The following is a 16,911-nucleotide window of genomic DNA, read 5'->3' as shown; positions in this document are numbered from 1 at the left end:
GGAATCTGTGTGAGAGAAGCATGGACTACTCAAAAGCTGTTGTCCCGCAACAAGGGTACAGGGACGAGGGTTCTTGAACTAAGAATACAAGCTTCTTGTGTTTTCTAGGCAATGTAGTTACCGCTTGCTGCCATTCTATTGTATCTAAACAGGACTGGCCAATGTGGTGGCAGCTGCTGCCAAAGCAACACTTTTTAAAAATTTGCACAGCCAATCAGATATCTAGTGGGCAATCAGCCGTTTTGCTGGGCAAAAGCACCACTTACTTTCTAAAAAAGCCCTTGGTGGGCACCAGAAAAGGTGTTGACATGTGCCATGGCGCCCCTGAGCACCATGCTGGGGACCCCTGCTACAGAAAATAAAGATAATGAGAATGAAGAAGATGATGAGGCCTTGTGTGGATAATAGACCTCAGGAGATATTACGAAACAAGTCTAGCAGCTTCAAGTGACTGATAATTCAGCATGGCAGGAGTGAATAGTGTTATTCTGCATGAAGATCCTTGAGAATTTGCTGTAAGACAGTTATGGTTTTGATCTTGCACTTATATTGACCCAAGATATAAGTTGCTGCTTTCATCAGTGGATAAAGAAAAGGCTAAAATTCATTTGTCTAAAATGGACTAACCTGGAATTTCTGAAGCCTGATATTTCAAAAGATGAACTAAATATAACTGCTTCTAAGTCTGAAAAGCTGAGCCACTCCTTAAACCATCCAAGGCTCCCAAGAAGCAAGAAACACTTGATTTAAAAGGCAAAACCAACAAAAGTTCTCTCCTGGAATTTGGTTGATGAGCATTGTCTCAGTAAAAATTAAAACTTTCTTCAGTACTGGGGGGGGGGCACAAAAAACAACAAAGTCTGAGATATATCAGATAGCAAAAAAAAATAATAACCAATCCCTGCTATACCAGTAAGTGCAGAATAAGCTTTTTCTGGCCTCAGGTTCATTATGTCATAGGGTTGTGCCAGCTCTGGGTTGGGAAATACCTGGAGATTTTGGGGGTGGAGACTGAAGAGGGCAGAGTTTGGGGAGAGGATGGACTTCAGCAGGGTATAATGCCATAGAGTCCACCTTCCAAAGCAGTCATTTTTTCATTTTTTTTATAGTCCCCGAAGGGGATTTTTTATAATACTACAAACTACAACAGAAAATGGGAAAGGGGACTACATTTATGGGATAAAAGAAAGATACCCACTACTAACTAAAAACCCAAGAGAGGAGATCTTCTAATCAGCTTAAACAAACATCAAGTCTTAATCCCGCTGATCTCTTTACAAACTGAGTCAAGTAAAATTAACTGTCATTAAGAAATACCCCGAATCATCTCATTTCAAAGTTTTTCAAAGGCACAATTCAGAGTCCTTCAGCCTTCACTTCTCCTTACTCCGTTTCTTCCGCAGCTTATAAGGACTTTTAGGAGCTGCTTCCCCTTTCTCTGAAAGAGAGTCCTTTCTGGAAGAATCCGAGTCCAGCTCACCGTTGGACTTGCTGTCCTCCCGTTCTTTTTCTTCCTCCTCTGGCCCTCCCAGCTGGACTCTTAAAAATTCCCGAGCTTTCAGAACAGAGTCAATCTTTTCTTTTTTATCCTTAATTTTGAAGGTGATGAATTCTGGAGTTAGCCATCTATATCCAATTGAATTTGTCTGAAGAAAAAGAATAAGATCTTTATATTTCTTTCTCCTTTGTCTTATTTCAAATGGAATATCTTTTAGAACTCTGATGACATTCTCCCCAACTTTCAGGGGTACTCCAGATACTGCTTTCAGGATTGCATCCCTCACATGCCTCTCCGAGAATCTTACAACAATTTCCCCAGGCAGATTGTTTATCTTTATATATCCTGAATATGACCTGTAGGCCACACCCATATCGCTTATCAATCATTCCGCCTTCATCTCTGTCACTGGGGCCAATATTTCACTCATCATTTCCTTCAGATTCTCTCCCTTAGTCTCTGGCATGCCCTGGAAGCGAAGAATCATATTAGCCTTTTCCATTTGTAGTTGTAGCAATTGATCTTCTGTGGAGACTTGCATCTTTTCCAGTCGTTTTACTTTTTTCTACACCTTTTGGGCAGTGGCATCCACTTCTTTCACCTTTTCAGCTGTTTGATTCATCATTTTCAAAGTCTCATTTATCTGGGTTGCTGAGCGGTGATACATTGAGTCATTTTAGACATCTGTTCCTTGAAGTTATTCAGCTGGTCCATTAGGGGGTGCATGGATTCTGCCAAAGTCTTTGCCAGTTCGCTAGTTCCTTCCGGTTTCGGGCTCTCCATCACTTTCGATTTCAACATCTTCGCCTTTTCCGTCCTCTTCCCCGCCATGTTTCTCGGTTTGTTTACTTTCGCAAGTTTTTAAAAAGTCTCTGAATATGTGCTTAGACGCTCAAACACGCCTTGGTAAGTACTTCTTAACCATTTTAGCCATTTATTCTTCCGCTCCCCCCCCCTCATTCGCTCAAAAGTTCATGCACTTGGGAGGCGTTTCTCCCCCGCTCACCTTAAACTCTGCTGCGTAGGTTAGAGTAGTGAGCTTTATTTTTTCTTTAAACACCACTTAAACAACTCACGTTCATAATTGGTCCTCAGACTTCGTGTACATTCTCTTTTCGAACGCTCAATCTCCTGCGCTTGCCCCGCTCAGCGTTGCCCCGGTCCATTTGGTCTCTCAGCATGGAGAACCATTGGAATGGAGAGGTTCCTCAATTCTCCAACATTGCGTCATCGAAGAGGCGACCTCTCAGAAGTTCCATGGCCAGGGTCCCTTCAACCAGGTCCCTTGGGGGGTGACGAGCCTGCGCACACCCTCCTTTGGCTGGAGTGCAGCTTCACCCCCGAGAGGTCCGGGAAGTGAGTCTGCTCTAGCGTGCCGCCATCACTGGAAGTCCAAAGCAGTCATTTTCTCCAGGGCAACTGATCTCTGACACCTGGAGATCAGTTGTAATAGTGAGAGATCTCCAGCCACCACCTGGAGACTGGAGACCCTATTCTGTCACCTCAGTGTTCAAATGTGACCAACATAATAATGGAGGATATAACATTAGTAGAAGTAAATAGCATGTTAGTTCTAATTCCTTTTGTCTTCCGTTTGCAAGGTAAACGTTTTATTTCATTTTTTACCCTATTGTATCCATTTTGTTTGTAAAAGAAGAGTCCCTTTTTAAAAATCCAAACTGTTTGATGTCATTCTGGGAAGAAATGTTGAGGTTTATACAGTCTTCATTGTGAAGTAGTTCGGAACATGCTGCTTACTGTGTTATGTGTATGTAAGGTTGTGGTCCCACAGGGGCTGGATCTTGGCTCTACAGTATTTCTGACCTGAGAAGAAGTAAATACAGAAGTAACACAGTGCCACCTTTGGCAGCACAGGAACTGCCCCCAATTAGTAACAGGCATAAAAAAGAGGCCAAAGGAATGGAGATGGGAACAGGAAAGGTATGGCTGAGGATAGCATCTCTCTTTGGCTGATTTCGCACTAGAGCTGCCTCGATGTTGCACCGCCGTTTGCCCCGATACTATTGGTCAATTTCATACCCAAAGCTGCGGGGTTGCATTTTGACTCGCGGCTTCGCCCGATTTCCCCCGCAGTTTCGTAATCCTGTTTCGTGAGGATCACGAAACTGCAGAGAAAATCGGGCAAAGCCGCGGGTCAAATGCAGCCCCGCGGCTTCGGGTGTGAAATTGACCAATAGTATCTGGGCAAATGGCGGCGCAACATTGGGGCAGCTCTAGTGCAAAATCAGCCTTTCTCTCTCTCTCTCCCTCCCTCCCTCCCTCTCTCCCTCCCTCCCTCTCTTTTAAAGGCAAATCTCCCAGTGGGGAGAGCACTACCAGGAATGGGAGTGCTTCATTCACTCTGACTTTCTGGGAGCTGTCATTCTGTCAAAGGACAGCCATCTGAATAGTTTGCTCTGGTTAGTTAAGAAGTAGTGGGTCCCCAAGCCCATCCATCTCACTGGGCAACTAGAATAAATAGGTGAAGACACCTGAGGAACAGGACTTGGAAAGTAAACTAACAACCTTTCAGAAAGAACCTTGCTTGTGTGTCACAAGTCTTTTCCTCACTAATTGCATACCGTGTCTTGATAGACCAAATGAGCCACTATGGCCGTAGCCCTGCTCTAAGGCCCTCCCCTTCCGAGGCCAGGAAGAATAACACACAGAGTGGATAAAACTAACAATTCAGACATAGTTATATTTTTTCCTCAAGTTAAATGGTCATTGTATTCATTTTATAGCATTACAATGTAGGCAAACACTGTGATATTATTCCTCATTAAATATATTTAAACCAATTCAGAGCATCCGAACCAGTTACTAAACCACTGTTTTCAAGTTAATGTCTGAACCAGAACTGCATCAGAGTTAAAAATAAAATTTTTAAAACGCTGCTGAATCTGAACCAGAATTGACTCTGGTTCAACTCCCCACCTCCAAGAAGAGACTATTTAATGTTATTGGGATATATGTTAAGAATGAATAGGTTATACTCCTTAAAATCTTGTGTTTACCAAATACAACGGGGGGGCAGGGGGCAGTTCGTTTTAGTGGCAATGCTGGTTCTGGTGGACTGGCAAAAACCAGTGTTACTATTTTCTGATTTAAAAGTAAAAGGTATTTTATTTTTATTTGGATTTTAAAAAAATCCACCTATAAAGAGGGATGGCTAAAAATAAATCTATTAATGTAGAGGTATGAGCACCATTTTAAGCAAGACAGCAAGAAATCCCACTGCCAGCAGAGTGCCACAATTTCTCATTTCCACAGCTGTCATTTGCCTCTAGGCTGGCAATGGATTTAGCTCCGGGATTATCAGTTGCTGACTAGTACCCCAGACTGTAGAACCTTGTTTTTAAAAGGCCATAAAATGATTAGTATTGTTCACTTGACTGATATAGTGGAAGATGGCTAGTTTTCTAAACTACTACTATTACTATTAATAATATAACTTTTAAATCAGTTCACCAAGTGGCACAAGCATGATGAAAGAAATGGTTTAATAATATCATAGGCATTATCCAGGGAATCACAAATAATGCCAGTCATAGGCACTATTCAATAAATACCTATTCCATTTGCACAATCACTTTTCACACATCAAATTGCTGAGAACAGCCTCATTTTTTAATCTGGTAACTGTTTGGGAGTGAAATAAGAATTGTCATTTGCTTATCTCATTTTTGGCTGCTATTTCTACTATAACTACACATGACTTTGTTAAAAAAATAATATTGACTGTACTGATCAGACATGTAACTGGAAGATTTTATGTTTTTCCTGACAGTCTTTTATGTACATATTTTATATTATTTTTACTGCTCTGTAGTTGTTAACTACTGTGAAGACCTTTGACTGAAAGATGCAAGTTTGTGTTAATGAAAAAATAGGATCCAGGAATACTGTGCTTTGACATAATGAACTATCTATATTCCCCCATTCTTGTGTAATTTTTTTCCCCTTTTATAATTGAGAAGATATAACTTTACATATACTCTTCACATTTTCTACTATCTTTTTTTTCAGGGTAGAGTGAAGAAAAGAACTTCCATACTCTGGCATACACTAAATACGCCATTTATGACAGAGCACTGAAACAAAAGAACAGGATTCTTTTCAAAACTATACACGCACATGAAACCTCATCTGGTCATATTTAAGGATGGAGAGCTGCCAGTTCTGCCATACCCAATTTATGCATTTTATTTATCAGGCTAATGATGCAACTTTAGCTACAGCAATAGAAGTTGCTATTTGCACTGCTACAGCTAGGGCTGATCTGTAGTAAAATAGCTGATTAGAATGCCCTGAATCCTTCCGATATCAAGTTCTATTTTCATTTATTTTGTTAGCAGCATGGTCAGTTAGTGGCACGGTCAGATTAGTGAACTAAATGCCCAAATGAAATTAATAAAGGAGATTCCAAATGAAATGAAATTCACTATCCATATGGATTGGCTTATCAATAGAATTACTCCACTAGGACTCTTATTAAATTTATAGGACTACACTTCGCAATACAAACAGTGCAGCACTTTTCTGGAAGTAAGCCCCACTGAGTAAACTACAATAGGATTTTGCTTAGGGTTGGTCATAGTCAGGGTATAACTGTTCACCAAACTTGTGGTTGGAATTGAGGAAGGAATTTTCTGCTATGCTAGGAGTGACTACAGAGTCTGAAGAATGTTTTGCCTTGTTTTCCAATGTTTCATTTGGCTCTTTCAGAGACCACCTCTAGTTATTTTTTAATGTTAGAAATATTACCATTTGCTAATGCTTGCTGATGAAGCTCCAGTTACCTATTGGCAGAAGGAGCAGGGGCTAGTAAAACACTGACTACCTTACCTATACATTATGTTGTGATGTCCCCATTCTTCAGGAACTGACCACTTCCCTACTATGCAGCCCTTGCACTGACCTTTAGCATTTTCAAAATAAAATGCAAAGAGCAATGGGACTACCCCCACCCTGCCATTTTCTATGCATGGGGGGGGGCGTTTTCTGACATTTTCTTTTGTATGTTTTAAATTGTGATGCTTTTTGTTGTAATGTGTAATTTCCTTGAACTACAAGAAACAGCAGAATATAAATATTTTTATTACATTTATTTTCCTTTTGGGAGGGTGTGTGTGTGTGTGTTATGAATGATGTGTATTCCCCCTCAGAATCTTGAACACATGTGGACCAGGCTTCAGAAAGAGACAAACAGCGGCATTAGTCAACCTATCCCCCTATCCCTTATGTACAGAAATGGTCTTATGCCACTTTCAATAACGCTTCTCAATGAATATCTCACACTTGGGTAAAACGCTGTCTCCTCTCCACAGCTGCATGTTAAGGTATGATTATAGCTACATGGAAAAAACATCTCTTATCAACCGAACTAAACCTTAATAGTCCTCTTGAGTATCACTGTTTTAAAACACTGGGGTTGCCTGATCCTCCCCCTCCTTTGCTGTGAGGCTGAAGCCAATGACGTTACTTGCAAAACTAAGCAAGCAGAGACCCAGCGAGAGGAATCTAGTAATTTATAAAAGCACAGGCGCTGTGTTTTGATAAGTTACTAGAGCAACGGCTCGGCTTTGGGGAGAGCTTCACAGCTGTTTTCATCTACACCAGAGACCCGCGAAGCCTTTCCGCCGCTCATAATTCATCCCGAGGTTGCAAATCAGACGCAGGTGGCTCGTCGCTGTGGGGAGGGAAAGATTGAATTTTGGGGGGGGGGGAGGTGTTTGGAGGGGGGTGTTTGAATTTCCTGGGCGGGGAGAAGGAGGATTACAGCTCGAAGAAATCCTGCCTATTCCCCCCTGCTGCTTTTTGACCAGTCTTTTCACTCACACCCAGCCCCATTTCCCAAAACATGAATTCTGACGACAGGTAAGACCGTCCTTTGTTTGGTATCTAAAACTGGGATTTGAGCTCTGAGGCGCTCGATAGCAAGTTGACGCCGGGCGGAAGGAGAGGAGGAGCCGCCAGCAGAGGGCTGGGACTACATGTTGCTTTCACAGTCGGTCTCTCCTTTCTCCCTTGTGGTTCGTTCCGCTGGGCAAGCAAGCGCCGCGTGTCGGTTCAAGAACGCGATCAAACTTTAGGAACAAATGTATCGAAGCCCCCCCCATCCCCCCCCCCCCCGGGTTTTCGCCTAGCTCAAGTTGAGCTGCTTTTCGCGGATACTGATTCAAGAGAGGTGGTTTGTGCTGGAATAAGGTTTATAGTGGCTCAAGACTCCTGAAGCTGTTCTCCGAGAAGCCTTTTCAACATCAGATTCATAGATAATGCCCAGAAAATCTGGAGCGATTAAATGAAGATTTGAGTGGCAGAATAATGGGAAAGATTACAGGGAAAGGGGGCGGTGAGCCAAGCCAGGCATTCCTATGCTTCGGTTATAAAGTATTCGGCCAAAAGGATGGGAGGGCAAAATACAGCCTTGCTAATTGCTTTCCTCCGGTGGGTCTCGGAAGTGAAGCTTGCACCACAACGGCTTGTGAGCCAGATGGCTCGAAAAGTCACTAGGCCTTGGATAGGCGGCCGCATTCCCCCCTTTCTGAGGCGCTGGCGTCTCTTGCGTCTGCAGATCCGGGGCCAAGTTTCCACATGAAGAGGGCCTGTTGTGGGAAGAATGCGAATGAAGTTATTTTGTTCCTTTTTCGTGGCGCAGAACCAATTAATTCTCAGTTTGGGTACTACAAGGGCTGCTACATTTTTGCTACTTCTTTCTGCTTCACAAGGGAGTAGGGACCTATTTATTAGGGATGGAAATCAGTAAAGGCTAGCTTTTATATTTTCAAGACTACCGTGAAAATCTTTGGCCCTGTAAACCTTTTGAGTACAGTTTGGGATTTTTTTTAATCCACTAAACAATACCTAACCTCATTGAGGCTCCAAACCACATCCTTCACAATCCTGTTTTATCCTATTTGTGAGAGTGTTGTTGTCAACATGCCTTACAACACCCCACTCCTAGGAGGCCACATCAAGCCTCTATGCTCTGCTCCTTAGCCCTCCAGGGCAACTGGTTGACCCCTGTGTAACAGGATGCTGGAGTTGGGCCATTGGTCTGATCCAGCAGGGATTTTGTGTTCTTATCTACTTCTTCCATTATCTCCCCCACCCCTTTTACTTTGGCTTACCACCCATCCTGGTGAGTTTCTACAAACTTGAAAATTTGCTTACTTCTTTGTAACTCTTCATTTGGTCCCAAGCATTGCCGTGATTACTCAGTAAGACAGAAAGCTGCCTGTTTAATAGCTTTGCTTTGTTCAGATGACAGTTCTGTTTTGAATTTTTGAAATTCCTGTTCCTATTACATTGCTTATTAGATGTTTCAGTCTAATGATTGCATTGATTTACGTTATGTAATCTGGCTTGGGCCTTGGCAGACTATAAATAACATATGTAAATTAGTATATAAATTTCCAACGTCTTGAGAGAAAAACAACATGGATTTGCAGTTACGAGAATTTTTTCACTTGGCAACTCCACTATAACTGAGTCCCTGAAAAAAAGGTAGATTGTAAATGAAAGGAGGAAGTAAATAAACAACTAGTACAGTAGTATTCTGTAATAAAGTAATGGCTATGCAAAGTAGGAATTATGGACGCAAATAACTATATATTCAGAAATGAGGTACATACTGTCTTTTTTCTCATACTATGAGGTGGGTTATCTACTGTGTTTAAAATATTTATATCCTGTATTTCCTAGTCATCATAAGGCACCTTGCAAAAATAATGCAAAAATTACAATATAGAACCCAAAATACAGCCCAATATGCATTTGTTGTCTATCAGACAAAAATCAAAATTGATGGCCTAATTTAGGGCATGCACTCTTCAAGAGAGAGCCTGATAAAAAAGCATCCGTGTTCGTGCCCTCTGGGTTGACTTTAGAACATTGTTGCACAGTACAGCAGCAGCAACAAAAGAATCACAGGAATGAACCAAAGCGGAATTGTGTTGAGGTGGGGTCGGGTGGGATGGAATGCCTGAAAGCTGGAACTGCTGCAAAGAACATAATTGGTGTGTGGGTTGATACAGGAAGAGGAGAGACAGTCTTACCAAACAGTATATCATAAGGAGACACAGCTACATGTTCTGCTTAGTTCAGTGCAAGAACATTGATTCACTAGTACAGAGTCTTACAATACAATCATAAGAACTAGGGCTGCCAAGTGGGGGCGGGTGGTGGGTAAACTCCGCCCCCCGAAGCGCAGTGTGGCTGCGTCACCAGAGGTGACACAACCACATCAATCATGTTGGAGGCATGGCCCCGATCGTCGGAGGGGAAACTATGGTTTTCCCTCCGACGATTGGGGCCACGCCTTCAATGTGATCAATGTCGCGCGTCACTTCTGGTGATGTGCTGGTGCTTCGCATGTGCGCGCGCACATCGACAGACTGCTCCCAGAGCCGGGCGAGGCTCCCCCACTGGTAAGAAAAATTGACTTGGCAACCCTAATAAGCGCTTACTTTGGAGGAAGCTTTATTGAATAGACCTGGATAGGATTGTGAGTTGAGTTGCTGTTTATGTAAATATTTTTATCACACTTTTCATCTGCAAAGCAGGACTCAAAACAGTTTACAAAAACCGAACAATAATCTAAATCCACAATTCAATAATAGAAGGGGGCAGTAGCCAGGAGATGGGGTTGAGCAGCAGCCTTAAGAGGGCATTCTTATTGTTATTGTTTGTTGGATGGACAGAAGACCAAAAAGAGAACTATGCAATGCCAGCTGGTGATTTGAGAGTTGGGTTGCCTACTACCAGGTGGGGCCTGGAGATCTCCCAGCATTACAACTAATCTCCAGAGTACCGAGCTCAGTTCCCCTGGAGAAAATGTGAACTTTTGAGAGTGGGCTCTCTGGCTTCATACCCAACTAAGGTCTTTCCTCTCCCCTAATGGCTTCACTCCCAGGCTTTGCATCCAAATCTCAAGGAATTTTCCAGCCCAGAATTGCCAACCCTACTTGTGAAGTTGAAAAACATCTTGAAACATTTCAAAGCTGTTTCATTGCTGGTGTTTTTTATTTGTTTGTTTATTTTATGCCATTTATATGCCACTGATGTAAAGCCAGGGATCAACTTTAATGAAGCAAAAAAAATCCCAATTTCAAGTATAGGCTAATGGTGTCTGAACTTGCTGAGACTGAGAGGGGGAAAGATCTTGGGGTTGTAGTGGATAGCTCAATTAAAGTGTCAACCCAGTGTGCTGCAGCAATGAAAAAGGCAAACTCTATGTTAGGGAAATGGAGGATGATGATGATGATTATGCCCCCCCCGAAGGGTATTTTTTAAAATGGCTTTTCTAATAACTACAAATAGAAAATTAGGAAAGGGAAACTACAATCTAAGGGAGAAAGTAAAGAAAACCCTCTTAAAACCCAAGAGCTGGTGATCATACATACATTTGCAAAATTACCTTTAAGCTTAAACACAAGTTAACTTTCGTTGAAAATGATCATCTATCTGTTTAAATATTTAGAGATTCATCATCAATTCTAGTGTCATAAAAAGACTGTGAAAAGATATGCAATATACTTATTTCAGATACTCCAGAGTAGATTAACAATCTATTTTTCCCCTTTCTGTGTCTCGATTGATAGCTTTGTTTGGGGGCAGCAGCCCCCAATTTAGAGTCAGAGTCTTCTTCGGAAGATCCAGCCTCTCCTTCTTCTTCACTTTCTTTGGCAGCATCGGTTGCACCCTCTACTGCTGGGTTGCTATGTTGATGCAAAAACTTGCAAGCCTTTTCAACAGAGTCAATCCTTTCTTTTCTATTTGCATATCTAAAGATTAATCCCTCGGGTGTTAGCCATCTGTAACAGACATTGTGCTTTTGTAGAAATAAAACCAAGTCTCTGTATTTCCTTCTTCTCCTTCTTATCTCAAATGGAATGTCTTTCAGTACTCTTATGTCTTTGTCTTTTATCTTCAAGGTCGCTCCATTAGATGCTTTCAGTAGTTGAATTCTCACTTTTCTTCGGGAGAATCTTATTGTAACTTCCCCTGGCAGATTATTCTTTCTGATAAATTCTGTGTACGATCTATGGACCATATCAATTTCACTTTGAAGTTGATCCGATGTTGTCTCTGCCAAGGGAGCGAATACATCGCCAACAATCTGTCTCAGATTCTCTCCTTTCTCTTCTTGGACACCTTGAAGTCTCAAGACATAGCTTGCCCTTTCCATTTGCAGCTCTAATACTCGAGACTCTTCGATTTGGCATTTCCCCCCCAAAGCCTGTAGTTTTGTATTCATCTTTTTTGAGTTGGTATCAATCTCTTTAAGTTCTTGCTCCATTTTTTCGATTTTCTGTATATTTGTAGCCATTTGTGCTTGTTGTGTATCGAGTTTATTGTCAATTGCTGTAATTTTCTCCAGTAGGGGGCAAAGTGCTTCCGATAACAGCCTTTGGAGTTCCTCAATTGAGTCCTGTCTAGGCACAGAACTTGCAGGGCTGGAATTTCCGGGAAGAAGCTTTGTTTTTGCTTGTTTGTCTCTCTGGGCCTTCACAGGCAGTGCCATGTTTTGTTTTGTTTTTAAGTACCCATAGGTACACTTTTATTATTTTTCATATTATACACATACATACATACATACATACAACATATAAACAAACAACCACTTACATACATAAGACATACAAAGAGATCAGTATATTTTCTTATTACTCTATTACCATATTTAAACATTTTCTTAAATCACTTTCTATAGCTTTGCTTAAGTTTCTGTGTACTCTTATCTTTTTACCATAGTTTCTATTTAACTACAAAAGATTAATAATACCAAAAAATTCAGTACTTTAAACTATGCATTGATATTATACCATTTTAATAAATCTAAAATACCATTTTTGCCAGAAATATTACTATTAAACATATTTCCAAAGGATTTTGATAAAGATGATAGATATTTTATAGTACATCTATCTACGGCAGCAAGAATATTATATGCAAAATATTGGAAACAAATGGAAGCACCAAAGAAGCCAGAATATGTGAATAAACTGTTGGAGACAGCTGAAAATGATAAACTGCCAATTGTTGATGAGAGGGACAACAGACCCAACATTTCAAAAGACGTGGAAAAAACTGTATGAAAGGCGGTGCCATGTTTGAGAGTTGTTTACTTGTATTAAAAGTTTGTCAAAGTCTCTGAAACTTCTTATATCATGCGGTAAACTCTTATAGTCTCTTTATTTTAATACATTCACTTTTTGTAGTGCCCCCCCCCCTTCTGGCTTAACATTGGCTGTAAACAGTTCTTAGCGAAGGAGAGTCCCCTCCCCCCCTCGTTTTCTTTCAGGAGGACCGTGCGGTTTTTCATTGTTCTCGCTTGTACTTAAACTCAAATTTTCAGAAAATGTGGAATTTGCTCCCAGAGGATGTAGTGTTGGCCACAGGAATAAAGAGCTTTAAGGGGATAGATTTGTGGAGAATAAGTCTATTAATGGCTACTTGTCATGGTGACTGAGGGGATCCTCCTCTGATTCCCAGAGCCAGAGAATCCCAGGAGGCAACATCAGGGGAAGGCCTTGGCCTCTATGCCCTGTTGTTGGCCATCCAGAGAAACTGGTTGGCCACTGTGTGAGACAAGATGCTGGACTACATAGACTAGTGGTCTCATCAAGCAGGGCTTTTCTCACGTTTTTAATGTAATCATTCTATCAAATGTTGTCAAGAAAAACAGATTAGTTTCATTCCAAGGTGAGAACCCATATCAGAAATGAATCAAAACAGTGTGTTCACGAACTTCAGTAGAATCCCTACAGAAAATCAGAATAAGTAAGAAAACTAGAATATTTAAATCTTGAAGTAAACAATAAGTTAAAATGCTTAAACGGATGGCGACAAATAGATTTCATTGGGAAGGTTGCTTTGGGGCAACTACTGAGAAGGCTCTGATTTTGCCTCCCTGTGAGATGGAACCTGAAGCTGGGCCTGTCCAACTGTTCAAAAATCATGGAATTTTCTTGCAGTGAGACCCACTGAATTCAAAAGGATTCATTTCTGACTATTCAGAAGATCAGACATAGGATCAACTGAGGTATTTAAAGGATAGAGATATTTTAAACAAAAACACACAGATACAAGTCAGTTCTTCGAAGCCGCTCTGAGCCTGCCTAGCGGGGAGGGCGGGGTAAAAGTGAAATAAATAAATAAAATGGGACACACATTAAAAAAGAACTTTCCCCATTTTTTACAGGAGTTCCTATAGTTAGTGAATGTGTACTTGCCTGTTTAGTTTCTAATTTGAAATAAATCAAGCCGGTGATGTGACATCAGGTCTAGTAACATCAAGGAGAAATTACCTTTGGTACATAGATCATTTTTATGTTTCCCTTATGTACTTCAGGCACTAAAAAAACCAAAAGCCCAGAGGCAGTAAAAAAGATTTCCTTGTAAGACTTCTCTGAATATTTATTCTGGTTTATTTGCAATTTGCTTTTTCTAAAACACAGCAGTTTTCAATGTGTATGAAAGCCATTGCATCTTTGAGCAGCCCAGAAATAGAACCCAAGTTTCCCGACTTTATTGAGCAACATCTATTTTACACCCAGCATGGGGCTTTGCAGATAGGATGTGGGGACCTGGATGGGATCACATAGGCAGGAACCAGATTTAGTTCCAACAGGGTCCCTGAACACATGGTGCATGCAGTACATTTCTGTACATAGTATGCAGAGATGCATTGCACCCCTGGAGTCTCTTGCACCACTTATCACAATGATGGCCATTTTGCTAATTTATTTATTTATTTGATTTATATCCTGCCCTACCCACAAGCAGGCTCAGGGCTGCTCACAACATATAAATATAACAAATTAAAGGATTAAAACATAATCGCCGGTTGAGGCTAAACCCGGCAAAGACAGAGGTCCTGTGCCTGAGTCATGGGGGTTGGGGGTCCCACTCCCGACTTTCGTTTGGGCACCATTGGTGCCAACACCGGAGGTTAGGAGTCTGGGAGTGCTCCTGGATTGACAATGGAGGCACAGGTAGCGGCCACTGCAAAATCGGCCTTCTATCATCTTCGGTTGGTTCGGCAGTTGGTTCCCTTCCTCGACCACTGTGACCTGGCGATGGTCCATGCAACGGTCACCTTGGGATTGGGTAATGCTCTCTACATGGGACTGCCCTTTTCCCAAATCCGGAAGCTGCAGCTGGTGTAGAATGCCGTGGCCAGGCTGCTGATGGATCTCCCGCGTCAGGAGTACATCCAGCCTGTGTTTAGACTACTGCACTGGCTGCCAATAGCATACCGTATTTGCTTCAAGGTGCTGGTTCTTACCTTTAAAGCCCTATATGGCCAGGGTCCGGCTTACCTGAGGGACCACCTTTCCCCATTTATACCCCAGAGGGCACTACGGTCCGAGGCACAACAACGTTTAACTATTCCAGGCTCCAAGGATGTGAGGCTCGCCGTCACCAGGGCCAGGGCATTTTCAGTGGCGGCTCCTTACTGGTGGAATGAGCACCCGGAGGAGATCAGGGCTGTGACGGCCCCTTAACTGGGGAGGTCTGGTTTTACTTTAAAAGTGTTCTTTATGTTTGGTTCTACTGGGTATATCCAGCTGCCACCAGGAAATTTAAGGCTTTCCAAACCTTTATACTATAATATTTCTATCACTGGGTAGGTAGATTGGTTTTTAGGCTTTCGAGGTTCTAATGTGGTCCTGGGAAGTATTTCTTTCAGAACTGGTATCTTAAATAAAAGTAGATTTATTGATATAATTCGTAAATAATATGGTAGAACACTGTAACTAGGAATGGGTAAATACTAAACAATTGCTTTGGGTATTTCACACACTTTTCTCTCAGGGATCTTGGCATGTAACTTAGTAACTTTAACTCAAGATCATGTAAGTTCACTGTTTCTCTCCAGGACATACAGCCTTTCCTAAACTTTGTCTTCAATTACTTTCATTTACATTTTACTATTCTCTCAGAACAACCTCAGCTGTTCTTAACTGCACACACACAGACTGCTTCTCTCAGAGACTTCAGAACGAACTTCACAACTGTCTTTATCAAGTGTCTTTATCAACTGTCACTCCTCAACTGTCACTCTTGACTGACATACCCGTTCATCCACTAATTTTTACTTCCAAAACCCCTCCCCCTTTCTGCCAATCACCCATCACACCACTTGCCTGTTTCAACCACCCTAGACTATCACACAGCCATGCAACCAAACTTTTAAAGACACACACACAAAAATAAAACAAGGAATCGTTACAAGGGCCCTGCAGAACCTTGCACACTTCCGCAGGGCCTGCAAGACGGAGCTCTTCTGCCAGGCTTTTAAATAGGAGCCGTTGCCACCACCGTTACCACCATCTATTCCATTGAACATCTAGAATGGGACTGGCTGACTATGGACTATGCCATTTAATATCTGGATCATAGGATTGGCTGTAAAATCAGGAGATTGCTGGAATAGAAATTCACGCCATGTTAATACTGCGAGCACTTTAAATGATATTGTTGTAACATTAACAATATTTTATATTATTTTAATGTTTTATGGTTTTATGCTAATTCGGCATACTTTGCCATCTTCTGTAAGCCGCCCAGAGCCTGTTTACGGGGTGGGCAGGGTATAAATATAAGTATAAATAAAAATTAAAATTCGGCTCTGTGTATAGACCAGCAGATGGCGATCATCCAATTTAATTATTTTCAAAGACTTTAACCCATGTATGGGCGCTCAGATGTACTGGTTTTCACAAGTGGACAAATTCCCACCAATTATATTCATATACATACATATACATATTTCCACCAGTTATATACATAGATATACATCTGTGTTTGTTAGTGAGCAAGACAAAGAACCAAAGGTGGGTTTTGCAGGTTGCAAATGTCGGTGGGCTTGATTTTAAATGGCAGGAGGCATTGTGGCACAGAGGAGTATAGCTTCCACCCTAAAGGTGCCCCAAGTATATATATCGTCATTTTTTATCTAAGAAGAAGAGATTGGATTTATACTTCGCCCTTCACTACCCGAAGGAGTCTCAGAGTGGCTTACAATCCCTTCCCCTCCCTGCAACAGACACCCTGTGAGGTTGGTGGGGCTGAGAGAGCTCTCCCAAGAACTGTCCTTGAGAGAACCCAGTGTCACACCAGCAGCTGCATGTGGAGGAGTGGGGAATCAAACCCCAGATTAGAGTCCACGCTCCTAACCACTACCCCACACTGGCGCTATACAAGTGAGTAGTTGCAATTCATGCCTGGAAGGAACTAAAGCACTGCTTTTGTGGGCAGTGTTGCAATGGAAGTAAAATGTGTTTTTCAGGGATCATTAGGTGGCCTAGGTCATTAAGGGGGGGCAGGGGAGGAATCCCAGGATGCACAGTGACCCACTGAATTCCTAAAAGGCCTTGCAATGTACAACCCCTGTTTCCATA

The 16,911-nt window shown here is 41.8% G+C and overlaps 1 protein-coding gene across 1 annotated transcript in view; it reads left to right on the top strand.

Annotated features, from left to right (window-relative positions):
* The first annotated feature begins 315 nt into the window (after nucleotides 1-315).
* DZIP1L (DAZ interacting zinc finger protein 1-like) overlaps nucleotides 316-16,911 on the top strand; it is a 71,114-nt gene continuing 54,518 nt past the window's right edge. Inside the window, exons 1-3 of the mRNA XM_015420928.1 lie at nucleotides 316-397; nucleotides 3,291-3,439; nucleotides 7,069-7,179. Coding sequence (XP_015276414.1) covers nucleotides 316-397; nucleotides 3,291-3,439; nucleotides 7,069-7,179 — 342 coding nt within the window. The remainder of the gene's footprint in view (nucleotides 398-3,290; nucleotides 3,440-7,068; nucleotides 7,180-16,911) is intronic.

This window comes from Gekko japonicus, unplaced genomic scaffold (genome assembly GCF_001447785.1).
Source record: "Gekko japonicus isolate JY-2015 unplaced genomic scaffold, Gekko_japonicus_V1.1 scaffold2802, whole genome shotgun sequence".
Taxonomy (NCBI): domain Eukaryota; kingdom Metazoa; phylum Chordata; class Lepidosauria; order Squamata; family Gekkonidae; genus Gekko; species Gekko japonicus.
This window is presented reverse-complemented; position numbering and strand designations above follow the sequence as displayed.